This window comes from Numida meleagris, chromosome 2, assembly GCF_002078875.1.
Source record: "Numida meleagris isolate 19003 breed g44 Domestic line chromosome 2, NumMel1.0, whole genome shotgun sequence".
NCBI classification, from domain to species: Eukaryota; Metazoa; Chordata; class Aves; order Galliformes; family Numididae; genus Numida; species Numida meleagris.
This window is the reverse complement of record NC_034410.1, coordinates 96454108-96479929: the sequence shown is the minus strand read 5'-3', so window position 1 is coordinate 96479929 and position 25822 is coordinate 96454108. Positions and strand designations below refer to the sequence as shown.

At 38.4% G+C, this 25822-nt stretch overlaps 1 protein-coding gene across 1 annotated transcript in view; it reads right to left on the bottom strand.

The window, feature by feature from the left end:
- PIEZO2 (piezo type mechanosensitive ion channel component 2) overlaps nt 1–25822 on the bottom strand; it is a 296323-nt gene that overhangs the window by 85836 nt on the left and 184665 nt on the right. The window contains exons 8-13 of the mRNA XM_021388274.1: nt 14992–15154; nt 6601–6732; nt 4991–5029; nt 3604–3742; nt 3045–3184; nt 773–1009 (exon numbers count right to left, since the gene is read on the bottom strand). Of these exons, the coding sequence (XP_021243949.1) occupies nt 773–1009; nt 3045–3184; nt 3604–3742; nt 4991–5029; nt 6601–6732; nt 14992–15154 (850 nt within the window). The remainder of the gene's footprint in view (nt 1–772; nt 1010–3044; nt 3185–3603; nt 3743–4990; nt 5030–6600; nt 6733–14991; nt 15155–25822) is intronic.

Sequence of the window (25822 nt, the reverse complement as noted above, 5' to 3'; positions counted from 1 at the left end):
ATCGTCTATCATGTGCTGAGGTCAACAAACTTCTTTCTGACATGGGTTCCAACTCATTCTGCTTCAGGTGTAAGAGTAAAGAATTAAAGCTCAGTCACAGCCATGTACTGCTGTTTGTGCCAAATCATAAAGAATTAGTACTGACAGTTGCAGTGACAGCACAATTCTAGTTGCCAGCATATTCTGAGATGGACCTGACATCATGTGAGTGACCATAAAATGCCACACTAACTAAAGGCACTAGAATCACAATATGACTATTTAATTACAAGCACTGAGGTTACCTCTTTTTCAGGGCTTCGTATTGCCCTTTCTCCATTCCCATTACAAACAGTGGATGTTTTGCCAGTGGCTACACAGGTTCTGTGTTTACAGTCTTGATAGCCAGAAACATCCATCCCATTATTAATGCTGAAGGGTTCTGAAGTACCTGAGACTTCATGTTCTCAGTTACAAGAGGTGAGACTTAAGAGGATACAAATTTATCTAATAAATCAAATCACAACTATTTCAGATCCCTTTTATAAAGCCAAATTTTCTATCCACCAACAACTCTCCACTAAATTACCAAGAAAATCTATGTATATGTCTGAAACATTTGTTTTGGATCTGCTTTGTAAGCAGATTTCTCCACAGTATTTTTTAACTACTCATCATTTATTGTAAAACTGCTACTGAACATGGCTATGCTAAATACCGAGGCTCTTAAATGTCAAGCAATCGACATTTTTTTTTGTCACAATGTATTCTGTCATCTGTTTGTAACACCTACCTTTGATGCCAACTCTCCAGGTTCCTTTCTTTCCAAAAAACCTGATACTTGAGGAAGCTCATCATTTTTGAGCTCAATACTCCATATATATTGTAATATTAGCAGTAAATTTCCATAGAAAACCATGAATGGTGAACTGATCATAGCATATTTTCTTCGGTCTCGAATCATCCACAGTGTGCAAGACCAGATCAATAGCACAAAAGTCAACCAGCTGTGATACGTGATACTCCATGCCTTATGGAAAGAAGAAAGAGGGAAAAAAGTCCATAGATTCATTCAGGAACAACATCGCGGCATATTGCCAGTTGCATCTAACTTATGTTTCTCTGTTTATAACACATTTTCACTGTTATGAGACTCTCAGCCATATTAATCTGCTAGCGGGCCAGCTACAATAAACTCCTTGGAGAACACATTGAAAATGGGTTCTTAAGAAGTACAGCTGAGGGCAAACCCTTCTTCGTGCATTAATTGCACAGCTGTAAAATTGGTGATCAGGTTCACTGTTTATGATTGCATCAAACTAACAGGGATGAATAACTTCAGGGCACAGAAGACGTTCTTGCTAAACAAGCAACAAAGAGTTCAGCATAGCAACAGCAAAATATGTTTTGATGCCTGCTTGCATTCAAGGCCTTTAGCAGACTTACAGAATCATGGAGACTCCAAATTGTTCTAGCTTTTGTGGAATCAATTTTAAATGCAAGGCAGTGGTAGGCACACAACTTGCCTTAAGAACATTTAGTCTACACTAACCATGTCATGTTGCCTCCTGTACTCACAACTATATAATGTTTTAAATTGTTTGCAGAGAACAGTTTCTGAAAACTACTCTGCAAAACATTTGGGGGAAAGGATTGTTTTTTAAAGTGTTTTTTGTTAACATTGTGTTATTGATTTAGGACTAAATTTGGCTATATGCTGGTATAACTGTCAATAAAATATTTTAAATTTTGTTTCAATTTACATGGGAAAGTATGAAACATTAAGAACATTTCAATCAGTCTAGTTCATCCCCCTTGGAAATGATGTCTTAAAAGTATGTGAAAAACACTAATATATCACTTTTTTGTACATTTATTAGAAAGCAACTGAAGCATCAGTTGGCTTTGGTGTAAGTGAAACATTCATCAGATCACACCATAAAGGAATTTATAAATGAATTTGGATCAAGTCATGTGAAATAGAGATATACCACTAGAAAAAAAAGCTAGTAGTGTCTCAATAATAAACTACAGTAAGGTATTCAAATATTTCATATTGAGAGATATGAGCTTAGAAATGAATTTAAAAAGAATTGCAGAATATTTGGTGAAGCATGCAACTTAAAAAAAAAATGGCAGTATGAAAACAACTGCTTGTTAATGTTCCAAATGCATCAAGCCAGATCCAGATTCTACACAAGGAGTCTGCTCTTTTAAGGTGAGAAACTTTTCCTATTACAAGACAGCAAACAACGTTTGAAACTATATGCAGACAAAAAGCAGCCGAAGTAATTTGTTTCAGCATTTTTTAATGCAATATTAGGCCAAGAATCTTTATGGTTAATTTCTTCACAGGGGAAACCTTTCCAAAATAGTAAAAGCAAAGCTTGCATTAGGAATATAGACAGAGATCTAATTGTTACACTGAAAATTTGCCACTGTGCAGCCCAGGGTACATGCACCAAGTGAGCCTAAAAGCAAATAACATCAAAATGAAAAATTAGGTAAGCAAATAAAATAAAAGCAAAACCTATGATGGTGACAAAGCTGTATTTGCCTTTAGACTTTCTATGACAATAAACGATAGATTTTTTTTTTTTTCACAGAGAGCAATGGGATGCATTCTTCAATCTGAAATAGGAACTATGTTTTTAAACTTTACTATTTGATGTTGAAATATTTAATTTCACAGACAGAATTCTAAGTGGAGCAACAGCATGACAATCCAGCTTATACAGAAGCTTTGGAATCAATAAGAAAACGAGCCTCTTTTTCTTTTCAGTTGACAAATCCAGTCAATGAAACCTAGTGTTCCCAGCGCTGAAAATGTGACGCTTTACCCAGAACATGCATGTTACCCTATTGCAAGCTCTGTAACAAGCCTGGAAATTATTCATGAATAACCTAGAGTGGACCCAAAACACAATAGACAATGTATTGATATTTCCTAACCATGATGCGAACACTTACTGAAAACCAGCAGATGAGATTACTGGCAGGAAAACATCAGGAGACACATTTATTTGTAAAATCAACAGCATTATTTATTTGTTGCCAGTACTTACCATCATGGCTATCAAAGCACAAATGTAACTTTGCTTCATGATAAATTGGAACACAGAGACCAGGGCATGCAATTTAACATTTTCTTTTTCCTCTTGAGTAACTTCTTCCTCCTCCTCTTCTCCCTCCTCCTCTTCCTTTTCTAAGTAGAAAAATAAAGTCTTATTTGCAATTCATGCTGGTCTAAAAATAGTATGAGTACTATCTCCAGGTAAGTAAACCCAGAGTGATTTCACTTGCCATCACTCTGATAGTTCTTCTACATCTGTTAGCAAGCTCAAGATAGCCATAAAAATTATGTTTGAGTACAGTAAAGCAACACAAAACCTGCAATCACTGTGTTGGTTGATGAAGAGACAAAGTTTTTTAGATAGTATATGCCTACAGCCCCATTTACAAAACTCCCAAGTAGTAAGCAGTTGTTGTTAAAGAACAGTTATTTAAACTTTAGCAGGCCAAGAAGTTTACTAAAGCGAAAATAAATGCAAGAGGCAGTGAACTGAGATACAGAAGAAGACAATATGGAGATAAGGGTAATTCCCAGGCAATTCTTTTCACTACCTGACATGTCATCCGAAGGTTCCCATTTGTACTGTGGTGTTGAGTACATGTCTGCTTTGGCCGGACCATTCTCTAATGGCAGTGTGGGGTGGATGGTGTGATAGTCAGCAGGGTTCCCATTCACTGTAACCAGCAGAACCTGCCAGAAGATGGGACAGAAGCACTGATTTAGGGCAGCTCTTACAAGAACAAGACTCCTGTGCTTCTCTAATGCTGGACTGCCAACAGTAAAGGAGCCTAACCAATATTCTGTTGGCTCCTTCCAAAGAAAGTGATACATTATAGTCATGCAGCATGCAAAAGCAGCACATAACAGCTTCTCAAATTATTTTTGGTAGCTTTTTATGCAATATCAATGGATTTTAGCAAGCTATAAAATACTGCAGTATTTTGAACTTCTGCAAATATCTTCTTTAAAAGATTTAAAGTTTTTTTCAAATTCCCCAAGGCATCACTTCAGTGTGCATAACAGCAATCTGAAAAGGCATAAAAGTGTGGACACACAAGTGAAAGCTATCATGTTAAATGGCTATTTACATGCTCTTGGCCTGTCCCACCTATAAAATTAAATGGAAAGAAAAAACACTGTAAAGGGGGATTAAGTTAACACATCCACAGCTGGGGAAGCCTAAGGCCAATGGCAAGGCTCAGCACACAAACAATAACTCACTGAGTTCATGTTCCAACACCCTGACTGTAGAAAATATGGACAGGCATATGTGGGCTGATTCAGACTCTCGTTCAGAGCAGTATCTGGGTTACATTTAGATGTGATCAGCAGTTACACAGCCTGAACACAGGCTGTGGAGCACATTTAGATTTGGTTGTAGATGCTCTCAAAGTTCATCTGCCTCTCTGTTCTTCTGTGTATGCTGAATAGAGGTGTTGTTTCTGCTTTTAGGATTGCTAAAGGAGTCAAGACAAATAATCATCTGCTGTCGGCTCAAGCAGAGATTTTAATTTTCTGTAACCTTTAAATTAAACTCATGTACTGTCAGTCACTCTTAAAAGACCTCAGCATTTCAACACGATTGAAAGAAAAGAATAGAGCAAAGAAGCTAAATCAAGTTTCAAGATGGTTTGCATTAGAAAGCATATTTTGAGATCTTATTTAAACCCAATGAAATAACAAAGATCATTTGCCAGTTGATACCACTACCACAAGAAGTGTAGTTTCAAATGATCCATTTTAATGCCAATTCGCAGTGTAATTGTTTAGGAAGCAGAAGACAATTATATTTAGGATAATCAAGGTTACAGGGTAAAACACAGGCTAACCAAAACACAGAAGTTTTTAAAGTGCCAGCTGAGTGTGTATATCAGTGTAATCTGTATTTACCCAGGTTAAAAATAATTACAAAATTATAAAGACTAGCAGTATACTAACATCCGATGGCTTGTATTCATCTTGGGTCACTGACAGAAGCTGCAAAAAGCAATGCAAGGAAAAATTATTAAAGAAGCATGGCTCAAGCATTAATAAGTTATTTTTTGAATAGAGGCATGCATATTTGCTGACTTTCGCAGAACATTTGCATTAAGAAATTCCAGAAGAATTCTTCAAAAGTCAGCGGAATTGTACACTATGCTCCATAAAATGGTACTTAGTGTACTAAAGCCATTGACATATCTTTACTGTATGTTTTTGTGAATTCTGAACCAAAACTGAGTCTGTTGCATTGAAATTTTAGGTATTAGCGCAAAGAATTAATCAGTATCACATTATACTGATTAACTGCTTTCTAATGTCTTTCTAATGATCCCAGTTTTGATTGATCATTAGAATTACTCTATAAAACTACTTCCCATATAATGTTTATACAAATATACAATGTGACACCTAGAATTATAATTGTTAGCAACCATATTTTCCTCACGTAGAACCATTTTTCATTGAAGAAAAACTATTGGCTTTATCCAAGGCTGAGTGATAAATGCTAAGTGAACACGAGAACATGAAGTAACATTTGCAATTTTAATGTGTCAAAAAAGTACACTAAAGTATCAAAAGCTATGTCCAACAGTTTTATCTTTTCAGAAATATCTTCCAGTGAAGTCAGTGAGAAACTTCCATAGGAAAAAATAAACTGCACTTTTAAAATTCTGTTAAAAGTCCCAAATTCCTCTTTCTGTACCATTTTTGGTTACTCCATGTTTGTCCACAAAAGATTTACAGGCATATTTTTAATGCATGCCTTCTCTAGCTTTTCTGTAGTAGTTGTTGAAGATATTATTAATAAAATAATAATTATAAATAAAAATTAAATTTTCCACAAGAAAAAAAACTAGATAGCTGAATGTAAGAACCTAGTAACTGTTGTGTTTCTTTCTTTTTTTTTTCTTAGAGTAGGCACAGTTCATTCATTTGCTAGTTCATTTAGCATTACTATTATTATGATGCCATTTTGGGGGAGTCTATGTGGCTCAACAAGGTATTTATATAAGACAAATTTATCTGCAACTTGTCAAATGAAATACTGCATTGGAGCTAGTGGGAATGATGGTAGAAAGCCGTACCTTTCTAGGACCTTTTACAGCAACAGCCTTCCCTACCCTGCCATAAACATCCAACAAGGTCACCAGTACGCCTGAATGAAGAGAAGCTGGTAGCTCCCCTTTATCAGTGTGAGTGGTAATTAGAAGTTACAAGGCAGATGAGAGCTTTACATCAGGCTGTGGGAATTTCTAGCTGTTTTTCATAAAGATAGTGGCCTGTTGCCAAAAGACTTGCACTAAACTTCTTCAGTGTGGAAGCCAAAAGCAAGGAACATGTCCTTTTACTTCCTTAGTCTGGGTCTTGTTTTTGTTTTAAGTCTTACAGAATAAATTTCATACTCTGCCACACAGTCTTGATATTTTAACTTAGTCCTATAATGACACAGTTCTTACTTGGGACCTTCCTGATGCAGCTTCCATTAATTTCAAAGTAACTGTGATAAAATTAAGTGATGGTTTTAAATACACTTAATGCAGAGACCCTTCCCCTCGCAGCCTTACTTTTCTCTCATCAGTTGTATAGTGGCTTGCATACCACAGACTGCGTCTTCTCTCTGCTGTCATTGGAATTGGGCTGCAGGGTATTTCTTTGTCATCTTCTCTGCTCTCAGATTTCTCTTCATCAGGTATCTGCTAAAGAATATAAACAAGACTAGTTACAAATCTCCAAATAAAAATCTCACAAGAGAAATTTATATTTTCCCCTGACGCTCCCTCTCAACATGTCTTTGAACTATCTATTAGTATTTAATGCAATCTGTCTGATGTATGACTTTGACTGAGATGACAGCTTTGGAAACGATGACAGAGCTTTTCTATAACTGATAGTCCATTAAGGACAGGATGTATCCTGACAGTTACAAGACACCAGAATCACACAGACTTCCACATCTTACCTTTGTATACAGTCATACCATGAGCTATTACGGAGATGTTTAATTTTCAAAGCAGTGTACTGAAAGAAAATTAACTCTTCTCAACTGCATACATATGTGAAAAGACAATTCTGCTTCATCAAACATCTGAAGAGTTGAAAATAGACGATCGGGGTATGTAACTATCTTTAAAGTCTAACCTAACTCAGCAATCCATGACTCAATACATGACAGTGTTGTCAGTGCTGGCCCTCCATCTAGGCTTGTCTAGCCTTGCTTCTGAGTCGAGCCACAAATACGTGTGTGTGCAATCATTCTCACATGAAGTACAAAAAGGCAGCTGGAAAAAGGCAACATGAATTTACCAAGAGTAAAAGCATGCTTGACCAATCTGACTGCTTTTTATGCAGAAACAACTTAGTGGATGAAGGGAGAGCTTCTGTTAGCAAGTTGTGTCCCACAACATCCTTGCTGACAAACTGCTAAGATACGTACTGATCAGGTGGATCACAAGATGGGTGAAGAACTGGCTAGACTGTCTGCTTCAACATCAGAATGGTAGTCAGTCATGAGTGCAGTTCCTCAGGGACTGACAATGTATCTGGCAGTATTCACTATCTTCAAAACCATCTGGATGATGGGATTGAATGCACCCATACAAGGTTTGTGACACTGAACTGAGAGGTGAGACAGGTGGGCCAGAAGGAAAAGCCACCACACAGGCTAGAAGAATGGGCAAACCAAAATGCACAAGGTTTAACAAAGAAAAATATAAAGTCCTGCATCTGAGACAGAATAATTCCATACAGCAGAGTTGGACAGAGTTGGAGGGAAGCAGCCAAGTGGGGGCCTATGCTGGAAACATCCAAGACTTGGCTTGATAGGTCCTGTGTAACCTAATCTGAGACCCAGTTCTCACGCGGAGTTGGACCACATGATTTACAGAGGTACCTTCCAACCTTGTCTGTTTGATGATTCTGTAATTCTCCATGATGCACATGCCGAATTTCTTCAACTTGTCAGGAACTGCTGCCACTAAAAGGATTGCTAATGCATCACCCTTAACTCCTCGAACTTGAACATAGGAAGTTCCACACAAACATACGAAAGAACTTTACAGTAAGGGTGACGGAACACTGGAGCAGGCTGCCCAGAGAGGTTATGGAGTCTCCTTCTATGGAGATATTCAAAACTCGTCTGGATGACTACCTCTATGACCTACTGTAGGGTATGTGCTTTAGCGGCGGGGTTGGTCCCTTCAAACCCCTGCAATTCCTTGATCGTGATTCTGTGATTGTAACTCCATCTTAATTCCATGGCCCAGCACACGCATGAAGCCTCTCAAACACCGTGAACACGGATGTGTTTATAGTATAGCAGCAAGAAGGATGATGCCTGGGTATGTGCACATGAACTGTACTAGGTTGCAGTTCCTCTTCAAGTTCCTCTAGGTCTCCTCCTCCACTGTCTCTCTTGCAGTCGTTAACTTCTCCACTGAGCCCTCACCAAGTAGTAAGATCATCTTTCTGTTTGTACCAGTGAGAGGAGGAAGCTCAAACTTGTGGTGCTAAAGGGAGAACAAAGGTGCTCTGGAGCCAGCAGGCTGCATGCTAAAGCTGTGAGCCTCTCCAGCACACTGTTGCTCAGCAGGACTCACTGGCCCCTGGGGTACCATCAGAGAGAAGCTGCCACTACGGAAGTTACTCTGCTCTCTGCATTTGCCCAGTTTCACAGTTAGAATCTTAGAACTCAAGATGTCTTCTGTAATTTCATTAACATTTATCTCTCTGCTTCCTTTCTGGTCTCTCCTCTCCTCCCAAGATTTCCGGTGCTTTTTTAGGTTTTGTCTCTGATGGAAACAATAACCATTCAGAATTTCAGAGGAAGGTATGCAAGACCATAAAATGAGTATTGTGGATTAATAATAACACTATTTCATTTTGTAATCCATTAATGCCTGCATATTTATTTCAAAACCAGTGGGAATAGAAAGGATAAAAAGGTAGACTACCCATGCTTTTAAGGACTGCTTTAAAGAACCTGTTTTCTTGAGGGGAAAAGTGCTGTAATACTAAGCATGCAAGCTTGATTCTAATAAGAAACAAAAAGTGCTCTAGTGGGGTTCTACATTCCTGTTGAACTTACCAAAGTCCAAGAAAATTTGAAGTACCAAATTATCTCTTCATGACCTCCACTAGTATTGTTTAAAGTATTGAGCCAATCCTCAATTACACAGCTGTAAGCCTTGTGGCTTAAAACCATGCCCACTCAGCTCCATAAGGACACCTCTAATGAATAAGTACACAATTACTTTTGTAACCTAGAACCCAGGGCGAAGTCTCACTTTACAGGACTTTAATAGGACTTAAGTCCAAGAGCTCTGCTGAGCTGCAGCAGAGTACGTGCCAATTTTAGTAGTATTATTCTGAACTCACCCTGATATTAACTACAGAATAACTGGCCAAGGCAACTAATTATCACATTTTATTTGAATCTGAAGAAATGGTTTGTAAGGACTTAGGATTTTTCTCCTGCCTGTTTTGCACTTTCTACTTAGCAGATACTTGTATTTCTGTTTCAAATGAAAGCTCAGGAAATCAACCTTTGGTTTTCAACAGCTGCTCTCTTTTTTTTACTTAAATCCTGCTTACTGCCAACAAAGAGATATATTATGATATAAAAGATAGTTTTCAGAGGAACTTGGTGTTTCAAAGGCAGAGCCTCGAATTAAGCTTTTTATGGGAACTAGCTGGTGGTAAGGGTTCTCATTGCTTATGCAAAATCAGTTGATGCATTAGAATAAGAATAAATCAGGAAGCTGGGCAGAGGTCTGCAAAGATACCCATGGGAACAGAACATCCAAACATCCTAGCTAGTCTTGAAACTCTCCATTCCAATCTTAACACTAAGGTCCTATTTTTTAAATCTTGACTTAGATAAACAATGGTTATTAATTTGGTTTTACTTCTCAGACGCAGTGGAAGCACAATTCAGATATGATTGTGTATTTATATTTGATTGCAAAAGGGCATTCCTAGCCAAAGCATAACAAGAAATATACAGAATTTGTGCTTAAAATACTTACTGCTGCCATTTAAAACTTTAATGTAAATATGCACCATAAAGAACTGTTTATCAACAGCATTTAGTTTGGCACCAGGATGACCAAAACAATACCAAAAGACTTGGGACATAGACAGTGATTTTAGTAACATATTTTTAACCTAAGAGACCATAAGGAATGATGGGGAATTCTGTTTAATCTTTCTTAGGAGAAGAAAAGTAAGAAAATACAGGATTAGTCATATGGTTACAACTTGCGGGAGTCCTTTGACTTGTCTAAATCTTCCAGTTCTTCCACTACCTGACCAACTCTCAAACTCCTCTTAATTCAGACAATCCTGAAAAGTTCTTTTATAAAAGGACACTGCATTACATTGCTGGAACTCTGTTGAATTCCATACTATTCCTTACCACTCATCAGATAGAATGAATGGGCCCTATTCATATACTCGGTCCTACAAATAACAAATACAAGTTGAAATCCCCAGAGGCAGATCTCTCTCTAATTTGCAGAGGTAGAATTTCACATGACTCAACTTTAGAACAAATTAGGATCCAAAATAGCAGCTATAAGAAAAGCAAAACTTCTACTGACCTCCAAAGGCATTTTGCAGAAGTAAGATCCATACAGAATCTCACACAGACACACCATACATTTTGAAATTTCATACATGCTGTGCTTTGACAGACTGTGGTGCACACACAAAAGGCCCTCACCTTGAAACTCAAGATTTGAAGTGAGCATTGTTCTTGTAGAACTGTTGATCAGCTGCAGGATTCAGAGAGAATCTCCAGAGCATGTCTCAGAGAGATCTCCTACTGAAATTCAGTAGGAATTTTATCTTCAGGAGGACCTCAAGATGCAATTCATGCAAGAAGGATAAAATGCCAGGCCTACAATTCCTAAATTCTGCTTTTACAATCTAGTGCTCCTGGGTTACATTTCATTTTTGTATGTCTTTTTCAATTGGATCAGTATTCCTTTATACCTAATCTAGAGTACATGATTTGTTCAAAAGAAGTTTTGTTCAAAAGATTGTTTTGAACAACATTTGTAAGGCGAGACACTTGTTACTGTTCTTTATAGCAATTTACAGAGAATAATTGCTTTACATTAAACAGCATGTAGCATATCATCATCTTCTACCTAAGAACAGGCAGGTTAGTGGTGAGGTCCTAAATCCAGAATAACTTTGAAATCACTAGAGGGTGAAAACGGAGGAAACATCCTTAGCCTGTAGCGAATCACTTGCATCATATGTTCTTCAGAAGTCAAAATTTTGCTCAGTGAAACCTGAAATAAAACTATTTCTGGATTTAAGTAATCTAGAACAGTGACTAGCAGGAGAAAATCAGAAAGAGAAAGATGAATGCCAGTACATTTTTTGAATTTTTTTTTCATTATTTCCTTTCAATTACAAATACTTGCAGCACTATTATACCTGCCTCAAAAATAAGCATTATCTTAGAGGTTTTACCCTTCTCTCTCCAATGCTCTCCTTTTTAAATACTCATTTCTCTTCACAAGGAAGAATCACTCCCTTGGCATCTGCAGCTTCCTTGGGAGTGGCAAGACTTTGTATTACCTTTCATGCAGCCGTGCTTTTGAGAGATATTGTCTGTCATTAAATTAATCTCTTCTAATATTTACTCTCTCTAACTTAATTGCTTGGAAAGCTTCTCTAAATCAACTTGTTTCCAGCTCTCAAAGACTGTTTTTAGTGTCTTATGGGAATATCCATCGTATTCAACATGAGCATTCTAAAAGAAATACAAGCAAGCAAGTCCACTATAGTTTCTCTCTGGTCCATGGAGGAACTTTCAGGATTCACAGTGTCCTGTGACAGGCCCATTCCTCTCCACAGAAAAAAGCACAGTAACCAACTTAAACCAATTACCAAACTTGAAAATGATGAAAGTTGGACAAAAGGAGCCTAAGGACTGGAAATGAATTCCCAGAGATCCTGAGATCACACAGCTCCCTCTAACTGCATTTCACATGTGGTTACTCCTCATGTTCTCATGATTTTATTACGAAGTTTGCGAGATATAAAGTATTAGTTATGGCCCCAGTGGTAAAATCATATTATTATCCACAAATCTCAATTTTCACATAAGGAAAGAAAAAAAGACAACCTGTTTTTCCAGCTGCTGCAGCTGAAAAAAAAAAAATAATACAAAAATGAAAGCAACTCAATGCCAGAGAGCACTGGATCATAATCTTTTAAAATGTTCTGACTTCAAAAATGTCAGTCTTAAGATTTCTGGAAACTTAAGATACAACTTTCTAGTAAGTGAATCTGGCAGTTCTGGCATCATTCACTTTTTACTGTGAAGTTCAATATATGTAAAACCAAAATATCAGACATCTAAATTCAGAGGTGATGTATTTCGTCTGCCTTTTTAAACATTAAACTGTTAGATTATCCATTATACGAAGAAACACCCTTAAAATAAGAAAACAGTAAACATTTTTATTTATTTCTACAAAAGCCACTCATTCATAGATCAGTCACAAACTATTTTCACTGTGGTTTACAGCACTGCTAAATCTAAGTTGTAGAACTCAAGTCAAATTTCAGAGGATCAAGAAATTAAAATAAATAATTCTTAGGATTGTACTCTTCATACTTCCATTTTCTAAGTTGTTAAGGTACGTATGGGTTCTTATATTCACTCGTCATCTGAAACAGGAAGAACTAAACATCTGTTTTCTTTGTCACTTTTTTTCTTGCTCCTTAATGTAAACTGGGATTTCCTCTCAGGCACACAGACTCAGGAGCAAATTTTTTCAGAAAAATTTATCTGTGATAAAATTGCAGTCACTGTCTTGTTTCACTGTACCCTGTGCCAGCCTGCATCCCACTTCAATCCTGCCAGATAGCAAGCCTTTCCATTTGATAGCACCTACACTACTTTATATTGATACTGACTTTCCAAATCAGAGTAAGCATTAATGATCTGACATTGTGTTCTTTATTTAAGGTGAATATTCTTTTAAAAGCTGCAAGATCATAGTCTTGAAGACCTATCAGCCTGGACAAGAGAAGGCTGCAGGGAGACCTCACTGATGCCTTCCAAGATTTAAATGTTTATAAACATGAGAGAAATCAACTTTTTACATGGGTAGATAGTCACTCAAATGTGACTCCCATCTACAAGAAGGGTCGTAAGGAGGATCCGGGGAGCTACAGGCCTGTCAGCCTGACCTTGGTGCCAGGGAAGGTTATGGAGCATATTGTCCTGAGGGAGATCATGCAGCATGTGTGGGACAACAGAGGATCAGGCCCAGCCAGCATAAGTTCATGAAAGGCAGGTCCTGCTTAACCAACCTGATCTCCTTCTATGATCTAGTGACCTGCCTGGTGGATGAGGGAAAGGCTGTTGATGTGGTCTACCTCGACTTCAGCAAAGCCTTCAACACTGTCTCCCATGGTATTCTCCTGGAGAAGCTGGCAGCCCATGGCTTGGATAGGTACACTCTTTGCTGGGTAAGGAGCTGGCTGGAGGGCCGGGCCCAGAGAATGGTGGTGAATGGAGTTAAATCCAGCTGGTGACTGGTCATGAGTGGTGTTCCCCGGGGGTTGGTGCTGGGGCCTGTCCTCTTCAACATCGTTACTGATGATCTGGATGGGGGCATTGAGCGCACCCTCAGTAAGTCTGCAGATGACACCAAGTTGGCAGGAAGTGTCAATCTACCTGGGGGTAGCAAGGCCCTACAGAGAGATCTGGACAGGCTGGATCACTGGGCTGAAGCCAATGGGATGAGGTTCAACAAGACCAAGTGCTGGGTCCTGCACTTTGGCCACAGCAACCCTAGGCAACGCTACATGCTTGGGGCAGAGTGGCTGGAAGACTGTGTAGAGGAAACGGACCTGGGGGTATTAGTTGATGTTTGCCTGAACATGAGCGAGTGGTGTGTCCATGGCAAAGAAGGCCAATGGCATCCTGGCTTGTATCAGAAATAGTGTTGCTAGCAGGAGCAGGGAAGTAATCGTCTCTCTGTACACAGCTCTAGTGAGGCCACACTTCAACTACTGTGTTCAGTTTTGGTCCCCTCACTGCAGGAGAGACATTGAGGCCCTGGAGCGTGTTCAGAGGAGGGCGACGAAGCTGGTGAGGGGTCTGGAGCACAGGCCTTATGAGGAGCAGCTGAAGGAGCTGGGATTGTTCAGTCTGGAGAAGAGGAGGCTCAGGGGAGACCTTATGGCTCTCTGTAACTACCTGAAAGGAGGCTGTAGCGAGCTGGGGGTTGGCCTCTTCTCTCGTGTAACTAGTGACAGGACGAGAGGGAATGGCCTCAAGTTGTGCCAGGGGAGACTCAGGTTGGATGTTAGGAAATACTACTTTTCCAAAAGTGGTCAGGCGCTGGAATGGGCTGCCCAGGGAGGTAGTGGATTGACTGACTCTGAAGGTGTTCAAGGAACATTTAGACATGTTGAGGCACACGGTTTAGTGAGAACTACTGGTGATAGGTGGTCAGTTGGACAGGATGATCTTGTAGGTCTTTTTCCAACCTTGATGATTCTATGATAGGACAAGGGGGAGTGGTTTTAAACTAAAATAAGGGAGATTTAGATTACATGTAGGGGGGAAGATTTTTAATGAGAGAGTGGTGAGGTGCTGGAAGACGTTGCCCAGAGAGGCTGTGGGTGCCCCATCCCTCAAGGTGTTCAAGGCCAGGTTGGATGGGACCCTGGGCTACCTGGTCTAATACCAGATCTGGAGGTTGGTGGCCCTGCGGTGGCAAGGGGATTAGAACTTGATGATCCTTGTTGTCCCTTCCAACCCAAGCCATTCTATGATTCTATCATAAAGCCTGAACTTAAGGTACCAACTTGCACTTCTCTCCTTCCCTGAGCTTACTTGAATGCTTGCACTTCTGCTAGGAAGTACCTGCACAGGCCAGTCTCACAGTCATTAGTGCTAAAAAAGAGAAGGGAATCACTCTTACAATGGGCTCTTGTAGCCAAAGGCGGATCAGAGTTGCAAGGGTGTAGTACATCACCAGCAGTAAGATTGGATTTGCATGGTGATACCAGTGTAACTCTTGATTTTTGATGATCATCCAAGTGCTTGAGCAATTTGTCTGTGTAAGTGAAGTGACACCAAACAACCTGTGGACATACAAAAACAAATAATCAAGTTAGAGAATAACATTTTACATCATTAAAATATTTTTTGTTTCAGAAATATTTGCTGACCTACAGTGCTCTGGTCAAAAAATAGACCTTAACTAAAACAGTGAACGTTTTCATTTCACAATATTTACTGATAAGGAATGTTTTGTTTTGTTTTGTTCTTCTCTTGGTTTTCAAAATACAACTTAGGAGTATATCATTGCACCTATCATGTTGAATGTAAAAACTTTAAATGACCTCAGCCCTTTCAGCTCAAAGCTGCAGAACAGAGGGAGAGAATCTACCTGCATGGCCATTTGGCAAATTACAGCAACATGGTATTTCAAAGCGATTTACTGAACTGACATACAAAGCCATTCCATACACTCTGCCAGGATACAGCTATAAAGTACATCTCCTCAGTACATCAAATGGCTTATTGAAAACTTTTTTTAAAAAAAGATAAAACTATTAATAATTGTCTAATTATGGAAAAAACTCGTAGATGCATAGACCTCCAGTAAACACACAGCTGCTGTGAACAGAAGAGGACAACATTTGGCAAAGTGACAAAGCAACTGCTCTGAATGACCAGATCACAGAAAAAAAAAAGATGAAAAATTAATTCCATAATTAGTATGAATGTAGTTGCAGTACTAGTATCAATGAGATGAGATGATTATACGTTGAAAAACTTGGATTGCACAATATTTCTATTAGGTAAGAAGCTTACACTGGAAAAAGAAACACTTAAGAATAGAAAAAAAATCCCCAATATTTTTAATTTTTGACAAGATGTCTGATGCTTTGTATCTGAAACAAAACTGGTAGGAAATCATAATTTACCTGGTTCTTTCAGTCTAAAATATTTTGCTGAGTTCCAAAGCTAGTTCATAAAGCCACCATAGCATATGTCAGTATTCATCACAACAGTCTGATTTATTGACAACTTTCTACAACGAGTCTAAGAGTTTCCAACATTTACAAGAAATACATTTGATTCTAAGAGAAGTTTAAGGAGAACAAAAAATCCCAAGCTTGGATTTACTCTGAAAGAGTAAAACAAAAACATTACAATATTTTTTTTTTTTAATTTTTACTGCCAGAGAATTTAAAAAATAAACAGTAAAGGTCTAAAAGATTACTTCTTTTTCCTATTAAAATCCAACATGAAATAGTGAACAAATACAAAGTATGATATTGAACAGAGATGTACTGCCTGAAATCTGCCCTTTCAATGCTATTAAATGAAAATCAGAATTAAAAAGAGGTTGTTCATTCACTGGGGATTAGTGGCATGGGTATAATACCATTAGCTGCCAGAACTAGTGCTCTATAGTATTTTATGAAACAATTTATCAGCACTCTCTTCTCCTTCTGATTGTCAACAAGAGCCAAAGGCTATAAACTTTAAGGCTTAGAGCATTTGGGTGGATCCAAGGTTGGAAATGCTAAGGAAAAAAAAAAAGAAAGTCCTGCATACAAAATAAAATGCTGTAACTTAAATGAGCTGACAGACTTGTATTTGGAGTTGACCCAGATTCAAACTTCTGTAGCATCCAAGCAAATTCAGACCCAGTGTTATGGTTTGGCTCCATCTGACTGCAATACATGCTGGATTGTATTCTGTTCATATTTCTATCAGCATAGGGGAACATTCTGCTTTGTCTGCTTTTCTCTCTGCCAACTGACTTGTAATTTTTACTCCTCAATGATAAGGGTTATTGAACTCCATCTTCCACCTTTATTTCACAGTGCATTCCTCCATCTTTCATTCATTTTAATCTTTTCTGCATAAGCACAGCACCAATCACCCTACTTCTGCTTCACAAATGTTGGAATCAGGTTGCAGTCCAATTCTTACTGAAGTGAGACGTCTTTCCACTGACAGTGACTGCTGAGTATTTCCTACAGAAATCAGGGAAAAACCCTTCTGCCAGGCAGACCTGAACTTATTATCACATATTCCATTCTCCTGTAAAATATACTCTAGCTATAAAGTCTCAAAAACTTGTGTTTTATCTCCACTGAAGAAATATTGCACATAATCTTACCAGTTGGGAAAACTTATTGTTTTGGTTAAAACCTCATTCTCCTAGCTTCATCTACTCGCTTCAAATTATCCATGCTTTCTACTAATGGAATTAATTCTGCTCCCATCTGGTCCTGCATTCACCAAATGCCAAGTTATAATGTACTTCTTCCATCTTAGTTGTGAACTAACCAGCAATACATTTAAGGCATTTCATCCTGTCTCATAAATCATCATTCTAGAAGAACTGCTGCTCATTTCTAAGGTCTTCTGAGTTTCTGAGGATTGTTAGTCAGAAAGGTACTCAGCACAACATTCCTCATGTCCAAATTCAAAACACTTTGATGTCTTGGAAGTGCTCCTTCTGTCTACAGGCCTTCAATAGGGCTACAGGTTGCTACTCATTCAATATTTATGCTCGACCATTATCTTCAACGAGAACTAGAGTCATCTTCTTTTATTTAAAGCTTATAAATGAACAGGAAGGACTGTCAAAAAACATGTAAGCATTTATAGGAGGCAATATATACTAGTGCATTATTCAGTTCTGCATATTTCATTCCACATAGATGACATTATGCTCAGCAGTAATGAGCATCAGCTATATTATCAGCTCTGATCTTTGTGTGACTTTGTCTCACCCAACATATGTATATAAAATTAGTAAAGCCAGAATGCGTTTTAGGTGAAGGAAACCAGATGCCAAACAAGACAAGAAAGTGCATATCTGGATACAGAAGACAAATAAACATACAAAGACCACTTACTACTGGAGTCTGTTTACTTTTCAAAAGTCTGCATTTAACTTCATAAACAACCAGAGATTTGCAGGATGCAATAGATTCATTTTCCTATTCTTGCAAAGAAGCAAATATTGTGTTTTTCAATGTCCTCATTCTGCATTTTATTTAAAAATATATAGCAGAAATAATTCAGAAATTTGTAGGAACTATAAAGGACCAAGAGGCATGTTCCGAAATCTCACAGTGAAAAGCATTTCCTAAGATAAACGTGGATTCTATTTGTCTATTTCCTATTCTATTCACTTGTTTTCCCAGCAAAGCTTCCTACTCAATCTGTGAATCAGCCTTCTGGCAGTTGCACTTTCACCTTCTGTAACTCCACGGCAAAGCTGAGACCATAAAAATAAAACACACGCACAAAAAAATCACCATTTTCTGCTATCAGTCTAGTATTAAAAAACAGAAGAACAATTTTGATTAAAAAAATCATTTTGTGCTCTCAGCTATTTGACTTAAGGAGTTACTGAAGTAGTGCATTTTATTACTCCACTATGCAGATTGCTAAAGCTTTTCCAACATGGCTTATTTTAGAATGACTCTAACATAGAAAATAATTGACATTAACAACTAGTCACAGTAAAAATATGAACAAAAATGCTTATACAAGCAAAAACACCCAACCATAAGTATGTGTCTTAGATACAGAATTATCAAACACAGTTATTACATATCTGTTCAGTCTGTGAATTTCACCTCTGGTAAAAATGAACTGGGACATTTTTCTTCGTAAAAATGTATCTGTCATTTCAGATCCTGGATGTACTGATGCTTTAGGAGCTGATTTCAGACTAGGATTTGTTTCATGATTTCCAAGACCAGGATGGGAAATAATTCTGACTTCCTGCATAGCATAGGATACAATAATTCTTGTATTGAACAGATGATTTGTGGTTGAATTAAAGTTTATAGTTTACAAAGGCATACAATTTTGATTTCAAATGATAGCAAATCTTTTATTACCACATCGTTTTCTACTGCATTTAATTTCTGCAACAGTTTTGTCTAGATGAGTTTTCCCGTTGCTGCATCTTCCTACAAGTCTGTGTGCTACCTTATATACTACATTTTACACTGCTTTTCACTATACAACAGACCAGAAACCATCTTCTAGTATCTTCTCTGAGCTTCTCAATTCATATCAACCTCATCCAGTCATGCAGAAAATTTATAATCCACCTCCATCACACTGCACAGCTTACCCCTGTTTTTACAGCCTACTTATTGTACTTGGACACCACTCAAAAGTCAGAGAAGTACATAGGCTGCTCTGAAAGTAATGCCTCCTATTTATTTCCATGGAAACTACAACAGATATAAAGAGCACAATAACACTGCTCGATAGATCAAATTCTCAGCTACAAAACACTATTTTTCAACATAGTCACCACCATTAGATATGCATTTTTGACAGTGATGAACAAGAGCCTGCATGCTGCATTCATAAACCTCTGCACCAGTGCAGGTGACCCGCTGTTTCACAGTTGCTGTGACGGTGTCATCTCTAGGAAAATGTTGCCTGTACAGTCCAATGTTCACTGTGTTTACATCCACTATTTGGTCTCCAGAAACATTCAGCAAGCGTTGATGAATGTCAAAGGGTGCCATTTTTTCTGCATGGAGGAATTCATATCCACTTCCATGTCAGACACCATTTTGTCAGAGTGCTCCTTTGCTGCCATCTGTCACAAAATGCAATGGAATATTGGTGGGAACGTTCCACCTCTACTGTCATACCATCAACATCCGCCTCTGACATTGTGGGCCAACATAATAAAACAGGAGGCATTACTTTCGGAGCAGCCTTCATATTTACATGTTTTATCCAACTACATTTAGGTTTCTTTGGTTTAATGACAATTAAGAAATAGGGAAAAGCTAGTCTATTGCTATAATATTTGACCCATAATTTCTGAAGTGGTCAGTGCATAACTTTAATGCAGTAATACACAGAATAAGGGAAGCAAACAAACAAACAAACAACAGGGACAATGAAGCTTAATATTTTTTTCCTTTGAACTAATACCTGTTACTTTCAACTTCCAAAGGAACCGTTTCATCTCTTTTGTTGTCCCCAGCATGCTAGCCAGATCCATAAAAATGACACTGAACTCTGAATTTTCTGAAAGCAGCTGAACAGTCAGAGGATATGACAGTGGTGGAGGGAAAGGGAGAAGAAGAGAAGCCCACTATGTGATGAGGATTGGAGGCAGACAGAGAACTCCTGAATGCATGACTACCAATGATCACCTCAGCAGTTTGGACACTCAGAAAATCCAATTTGTATAAAGTGAATGTAATATCTTAGAGATTTTTTTAACTTGTCTGAAAGATCTTTGGATGACACTGTACTAAAATCCTGACTGAGTTTGGCAGCTGTTTCATTTGTTTAAGAACTGGGAATAAAAATTACATAAATTACATAAATAATGCCACTTTAGTGACAGAAACAGCTGCATGCAACACTCATGAATATGTACCAAAATACACTAATATAACAAAAACTTTCAAGTTCTCTGCAGAAAGCTCCAAAATAATAACTTGCAATGTTTTACAGACTCAGCTCTGACTCACTAAGCGGAAGCAGAAGACATGTAACAGCTTTTCTCATGAGTCCAACCTAATTCATGACAATATGCAAATCCCACATAAATAATTCAGGCAGTGCTTTTGATCAAAGAGGACATCAAGTGATTCACAGTGGGAGGAAAATGTCTCTCACCACGTCCTATTGACTATGCTTCCTCTGAAGAGTCTGAGAGAGCAGTGGATTCTTGGTCTTGTCAGAAACTGTTGAACCACTGTGGACTAATTGCAATTGCTTGTGAGACTGCACAGTGCTTTGCATTTAGCTCTCATAGATTCTAGCCGGTCATCGATATACAGTGACAGAAACTGACTGGTTTTACTCTCAGCTAATCTCCTCCATTACAAACATATCAGTGCTTAAACCTGTACCCAGATTTGTCAAGCATTTTCCTAAAAGCCTCCTATTCCAAATCATTCTGGTCAGAGATGGAAGATTGTGTCAATAGATTAACTGCCTATGTTAATATGATGACATACTTTTAAATGCTCCTTCTTCATAAAATTAAGGAATGGAAAAAATATCTAAAAAATAATAAAAGACTGGAGATAAAGAAACAAACCAATTCTCCTAATACACGCAACTTTCCAGTTTATATTCTTAAATATTCTTTTTCAAGGTGACAGAGCCACAGAAACAGAATGAAAACAGCTAACTGGCAGAAAAAAAAGAATGAGAAGAAATCTGTGCCACTACTGCATGCAATGCTACATCATCTGTTGGATGCCAGAAGCTGCTGTTTCCGTAGGATGCAAAGGCAGGATGTCTGAAATCCTGGACCCAATGTGATTTTGTTATCAAGGGAAGCTATTACAATGTGCATTTTTATTGAGAATCATGTATTTTGTTTACGTAGCAAGAAAATATATCCACTAAAGTAGGAACTATCTGGATGATTTTGGCATGAGTATGAAGTGTTGTAATGCGTCTCTCTTTTTAAATACAACCATGCTGATTTCTTTAAGGTCCCTAACCGTAGTTTTTGAGAGTTGTATTTTTTGTTTGGTTGGCTTGCTGCTTTTTGTTTCATTTTGTTTTATCTTTATTTACTTATTTATTAGCTGGCATTGATTTAGAAATTCAAAATCTAATATTGTAGCAGAACAATGCTGATTTTAGCGAGTAATTTGAACACTGAGTATAAAAGCAACTTACTCTCTCACATCCACTGTTGCTTTGGCAGTGGGCAACAGAAAGGTACAGATGTCTGCCCATACAGAATAGCAATCCTTTTCTAAACTCCTTCGTGCACTGCTGCTATTTGGGTATATACACTGCACCATGAATTATGCATACTGTAATATAAGATTTATTTGTACCATAATATAGAATCAATATGGAATTCAGGAATATAGAAGAACTATTTTTATAATAGTGTACTTAGAACACTACTACACACAGAGTTTTGTTGAAAACGATGAGATTACAGATGGTACTTCATAGTTTCCAAGACATTTTAACACCTTTTTAAAGTCATCTTCATCCAAATATTCCTGTTACTGTGTGTAACATTTTAAGATTTGCTTTTTACCCACAATAAGCTGGATGTACATTACAAATACTGTGATTTAAGCAGGAAAGATTATTTTGCAGCCCTTGCTTCCTGTTTCAGGAAAAGGTTTACCATAGACTAATAAAATAAAATAAAACAATGATGCAAGTCTGCAACTTCGACATGGCAGCTGACTGGAAATTAAATCCAGAACAGGGCAATGAAGATTACAGTTTGAAGAAGATGTTTGTACCAAGCCACTTCAGGAGCTGCACTTCCTGATGTAGTATTTATGATTACTAGAATTTTTCTGCTGCAGCCAGTACATCTTGGATGGTTATTCATAGCAATGGCATCAGAGACTTCAGCTGTCTGGGCTGGATTTGGGGAATTCATCTTTGTAGAATTTTGATTTTATGACCAGTCTCAATCTTTACGTCATCTGGTCATCTTATATTGTACACTTACTGCACTCGCCTCACATGGAAGGACAGGAGATCGGTGACTGGGGCTGAGGTAGAAGAACGAATGGCTGAGCCCTAAAACGGAGATGCTAAAAGTGACAAGAGAATAAAAGAAGAGATAAAGAAGAGAAGAAGAAAAAAGGGGAGGGGAGGGAGGGAGAGGGAGAGGACAACTATGCAGGGAGATACTGCAGACAAAAATTTCATCCCTCAGCTGGGTGATAGTTATTAAATTTATCAATTTCTGAGTGAAACAAATTTTAAAAAGCACTGAAAGTATTTTTAGTGCTCAAAAGCCCTAGACGCTATACACAGGTAATTCAGAACTGGCTAAATGGAACTGTGCCATATTAACAATAACAAGAAAAATCTGATTGTTTGGGTTGAGAAGAATTATGATAAATTTCAGCTTTACAGTTAATAAATCTTTGAAAATATTTGAAAACTTAGACTAAGACTGAAAGTGTTTTCCTTTGGAGTGTTGCTATTACAACGCTCTAATACAAGCATATATACAATGAATATAGGCTTGGTGGGTAGATCATTCTAACTTTTTTTTTTTAATACAATCATATTTCTATAGCTCTTTAGCAGATGTCTATGCACTTATTTTCTACTAAGTCTTGGTTTCCATAGCTTCTATTTGATCAAAGCCTTTCTGGCAATGACAAAACCAGCCCTGATATGTCTCCCACCCTCTTCTAAACATCAGTGACTTTTCTTTAAAAGGAAAACTAGTTTCCAACACAAAGCTATTGCATGAGAAACCTCATGAAAAAAAAAAAGTAATTTAAAACTTGTGTGCTAATATCATGCATATAATGAGGACAGAGAGAAATTATGAGCCATTAATCCAGGAAGCAGCAGAGATGAAAGGATAGCTTTAGGGGTTGTGAACTACACAAAAGCTTGCAAAAACTCCGAATAAAATACAAATCTTTATTCAGAGAGAAAAAATAAAAGACCATAAAAGTAGCCACAATAAAATCACTTTACTGTCAAGTGAATTAACAACTTTAAAACAGGATGTTAAATCATCTCTGCTACACTACCTGTTTCTTTAAAGTAACCAGATAATGGAATTTTCTCTGAGACTGAGACTGGAAGCTGTTAAGGACTGAACATCCATTAAAAATGACTGAAATTCAGACATTCAGATACTTCATATATCTAAAACAAAGCAGCTTCCCTGAGAAGAATTTAAGGCTGAACATAAGGATTTGTGAAATACACCACATTTCATGTGGTAATCAAGCACTGTAGTGACCTCCTACTCCAAAAACTCATAGAATGCTTTCATTGCCTTAGAGGCAATAATTCCCCACTGTTATCACTAATAGTGGATGTAAGTATACAAATGCCTTGGTTACTAACACAAAGTCTATCTCCAAAATCTGACATAAAGATTTATCTTATCAGTGGTTTTCCTCTCTGGATCCCCAAGCTGTTTCATTAGCCACTGTAGGGCTCAGCTATGCTCTGAATTTCTGGTGAATGTTGATATTGACATTGACCTTTTCAGCACATCAGTGAACTAGAAAAGCAGTGATTTTGCTTTAGCCTTCGGGGACATTTACTGGGACTTCCAGAGGTGAACATCTGCTGAGAAAATATGCTGAAAAAACATCTCCCAGTATCTTTTCCCTGTTCTTTAATCCCAGTCTGATAGATGAGTTGCCTGCAGAGGGGGATCAGCAGTTACGAAGGCAAGAAGGTGAAACAGGGATGAAGCTGCAGAAGTTGCTTTAGGGCCCTTGCCTGATCCCTAAGAAGAGTCTCTCTTCCAACACCATCCTCCCTTGTAAGCAGCAGCATCACTGCTAAGAAAGCAGCCATGAGGCTGCCAAACCCTACCCCAGCAAGGCTGGGCTCCATAGCCTCACCCTAATGGCTCCATGGGGACCCCCTGCCATTTCTGGGGCAGAGGGTACCCAGATACTCCCTTCTCATTTTCCTACCACCAACTTGCCCATTGAGGCATTTTCAAATCATTTCAGCTGCAAACAAGGGGCAATTTGGGAATCCCTAAGGCTGTGGGAGCTGAGCCAGTTTTTTACAAAATCAAAAGACTGTGGAGACTGGAAGAAAACTCTGAAGATCACTAAGCCCAGCCCCTCCGCTAAAGCCAGTTTGCAGGATTAGAGGAGAGAAATAAAAGCCACTGCAATGGAGGACTCTGGATGGCACTGGGAACAGTGGTTTGACACCCTCTCCCCTTCCACGCACATGTACACATTTGCTGCAATCAAAATGAAAAGCAGTTCCTACTGATCATATGGGGAAGGATAACACCCAGACAGCACGAGAAAAATGAAAGGTTTTCAATGTTTTATTGCATTTTCTACTCAGAAGGGAATGAGAAAACAGGTCCTGGTTTCTACAGAGCCATGTGGAAAACAGGAGAAGGAAAACTGAAGGCATGCTCAGGAACATCTCTGGCCACAAATGCTTCCTGTTGCCAAAGGATAAGCTTGGACACCTCAGCACACAGCAGGAGGCATGGCTTAACAACATCTGTCCATGCCAATTAGTAACTAAGGTTAGTGCTTTTTCAAAGTGAGTTGGCAGAGCTGCTGAAGGGACAGGAGCCAACAGTCTTACCCCAGAAAGTCTCACACAGGCACAGCAGCGAGGACAGCATGCTCCCAGAACTCAGGAAGGGCAGCCCACTGGCAGCCTTCTTGTCCTAAGTTTGGATGCTGGGAGAAGGATGGATTTATGCAACTAGTCCGTTGCATGTAAGCTGCAGCTGAAATCACTCGGAGAAAGGAGACCATGCTCAAGTGGCCCTGATGAGCTGCTGGCAATGCTACCTGATCAGAACACGCATGTGACCCGGTACAACAAGCAACCACACCACCATGCAGCTGTCTGCCAGCTGAAGAGATTTACTGTCAGCTCTTAAAATAACATATGCAGAAGAACAGAAAATGTTCTGAAGTACAGCTCCAAACTCATTTTAACTTTGGGGTAATTTGGTCTGTGATCTAAGAATCTAAGGACAGAGGCTGCAACCAACAGCTCTGAGTTTTATTCCAAGCACTGACTACATGTAGGACGCAATTCATCTAACTTTTTCACCTCTGAAATGGAAGGATGATACTTTTCAGTCACATAGAGGCAGTCTGCTTGTGATGCATGAAGAAGATAGAGATTTTCCAACTACTCAGTTGGCAGTGAAACAGACTGAAATGAAAGCAAGAGTGACTGAGACCCAAATTAAGAGATTCTGCAGTAGAAAATAGGAGCAAAGAAGATATTCTTTTCTTTAGTGAAGAATACACTAAGGC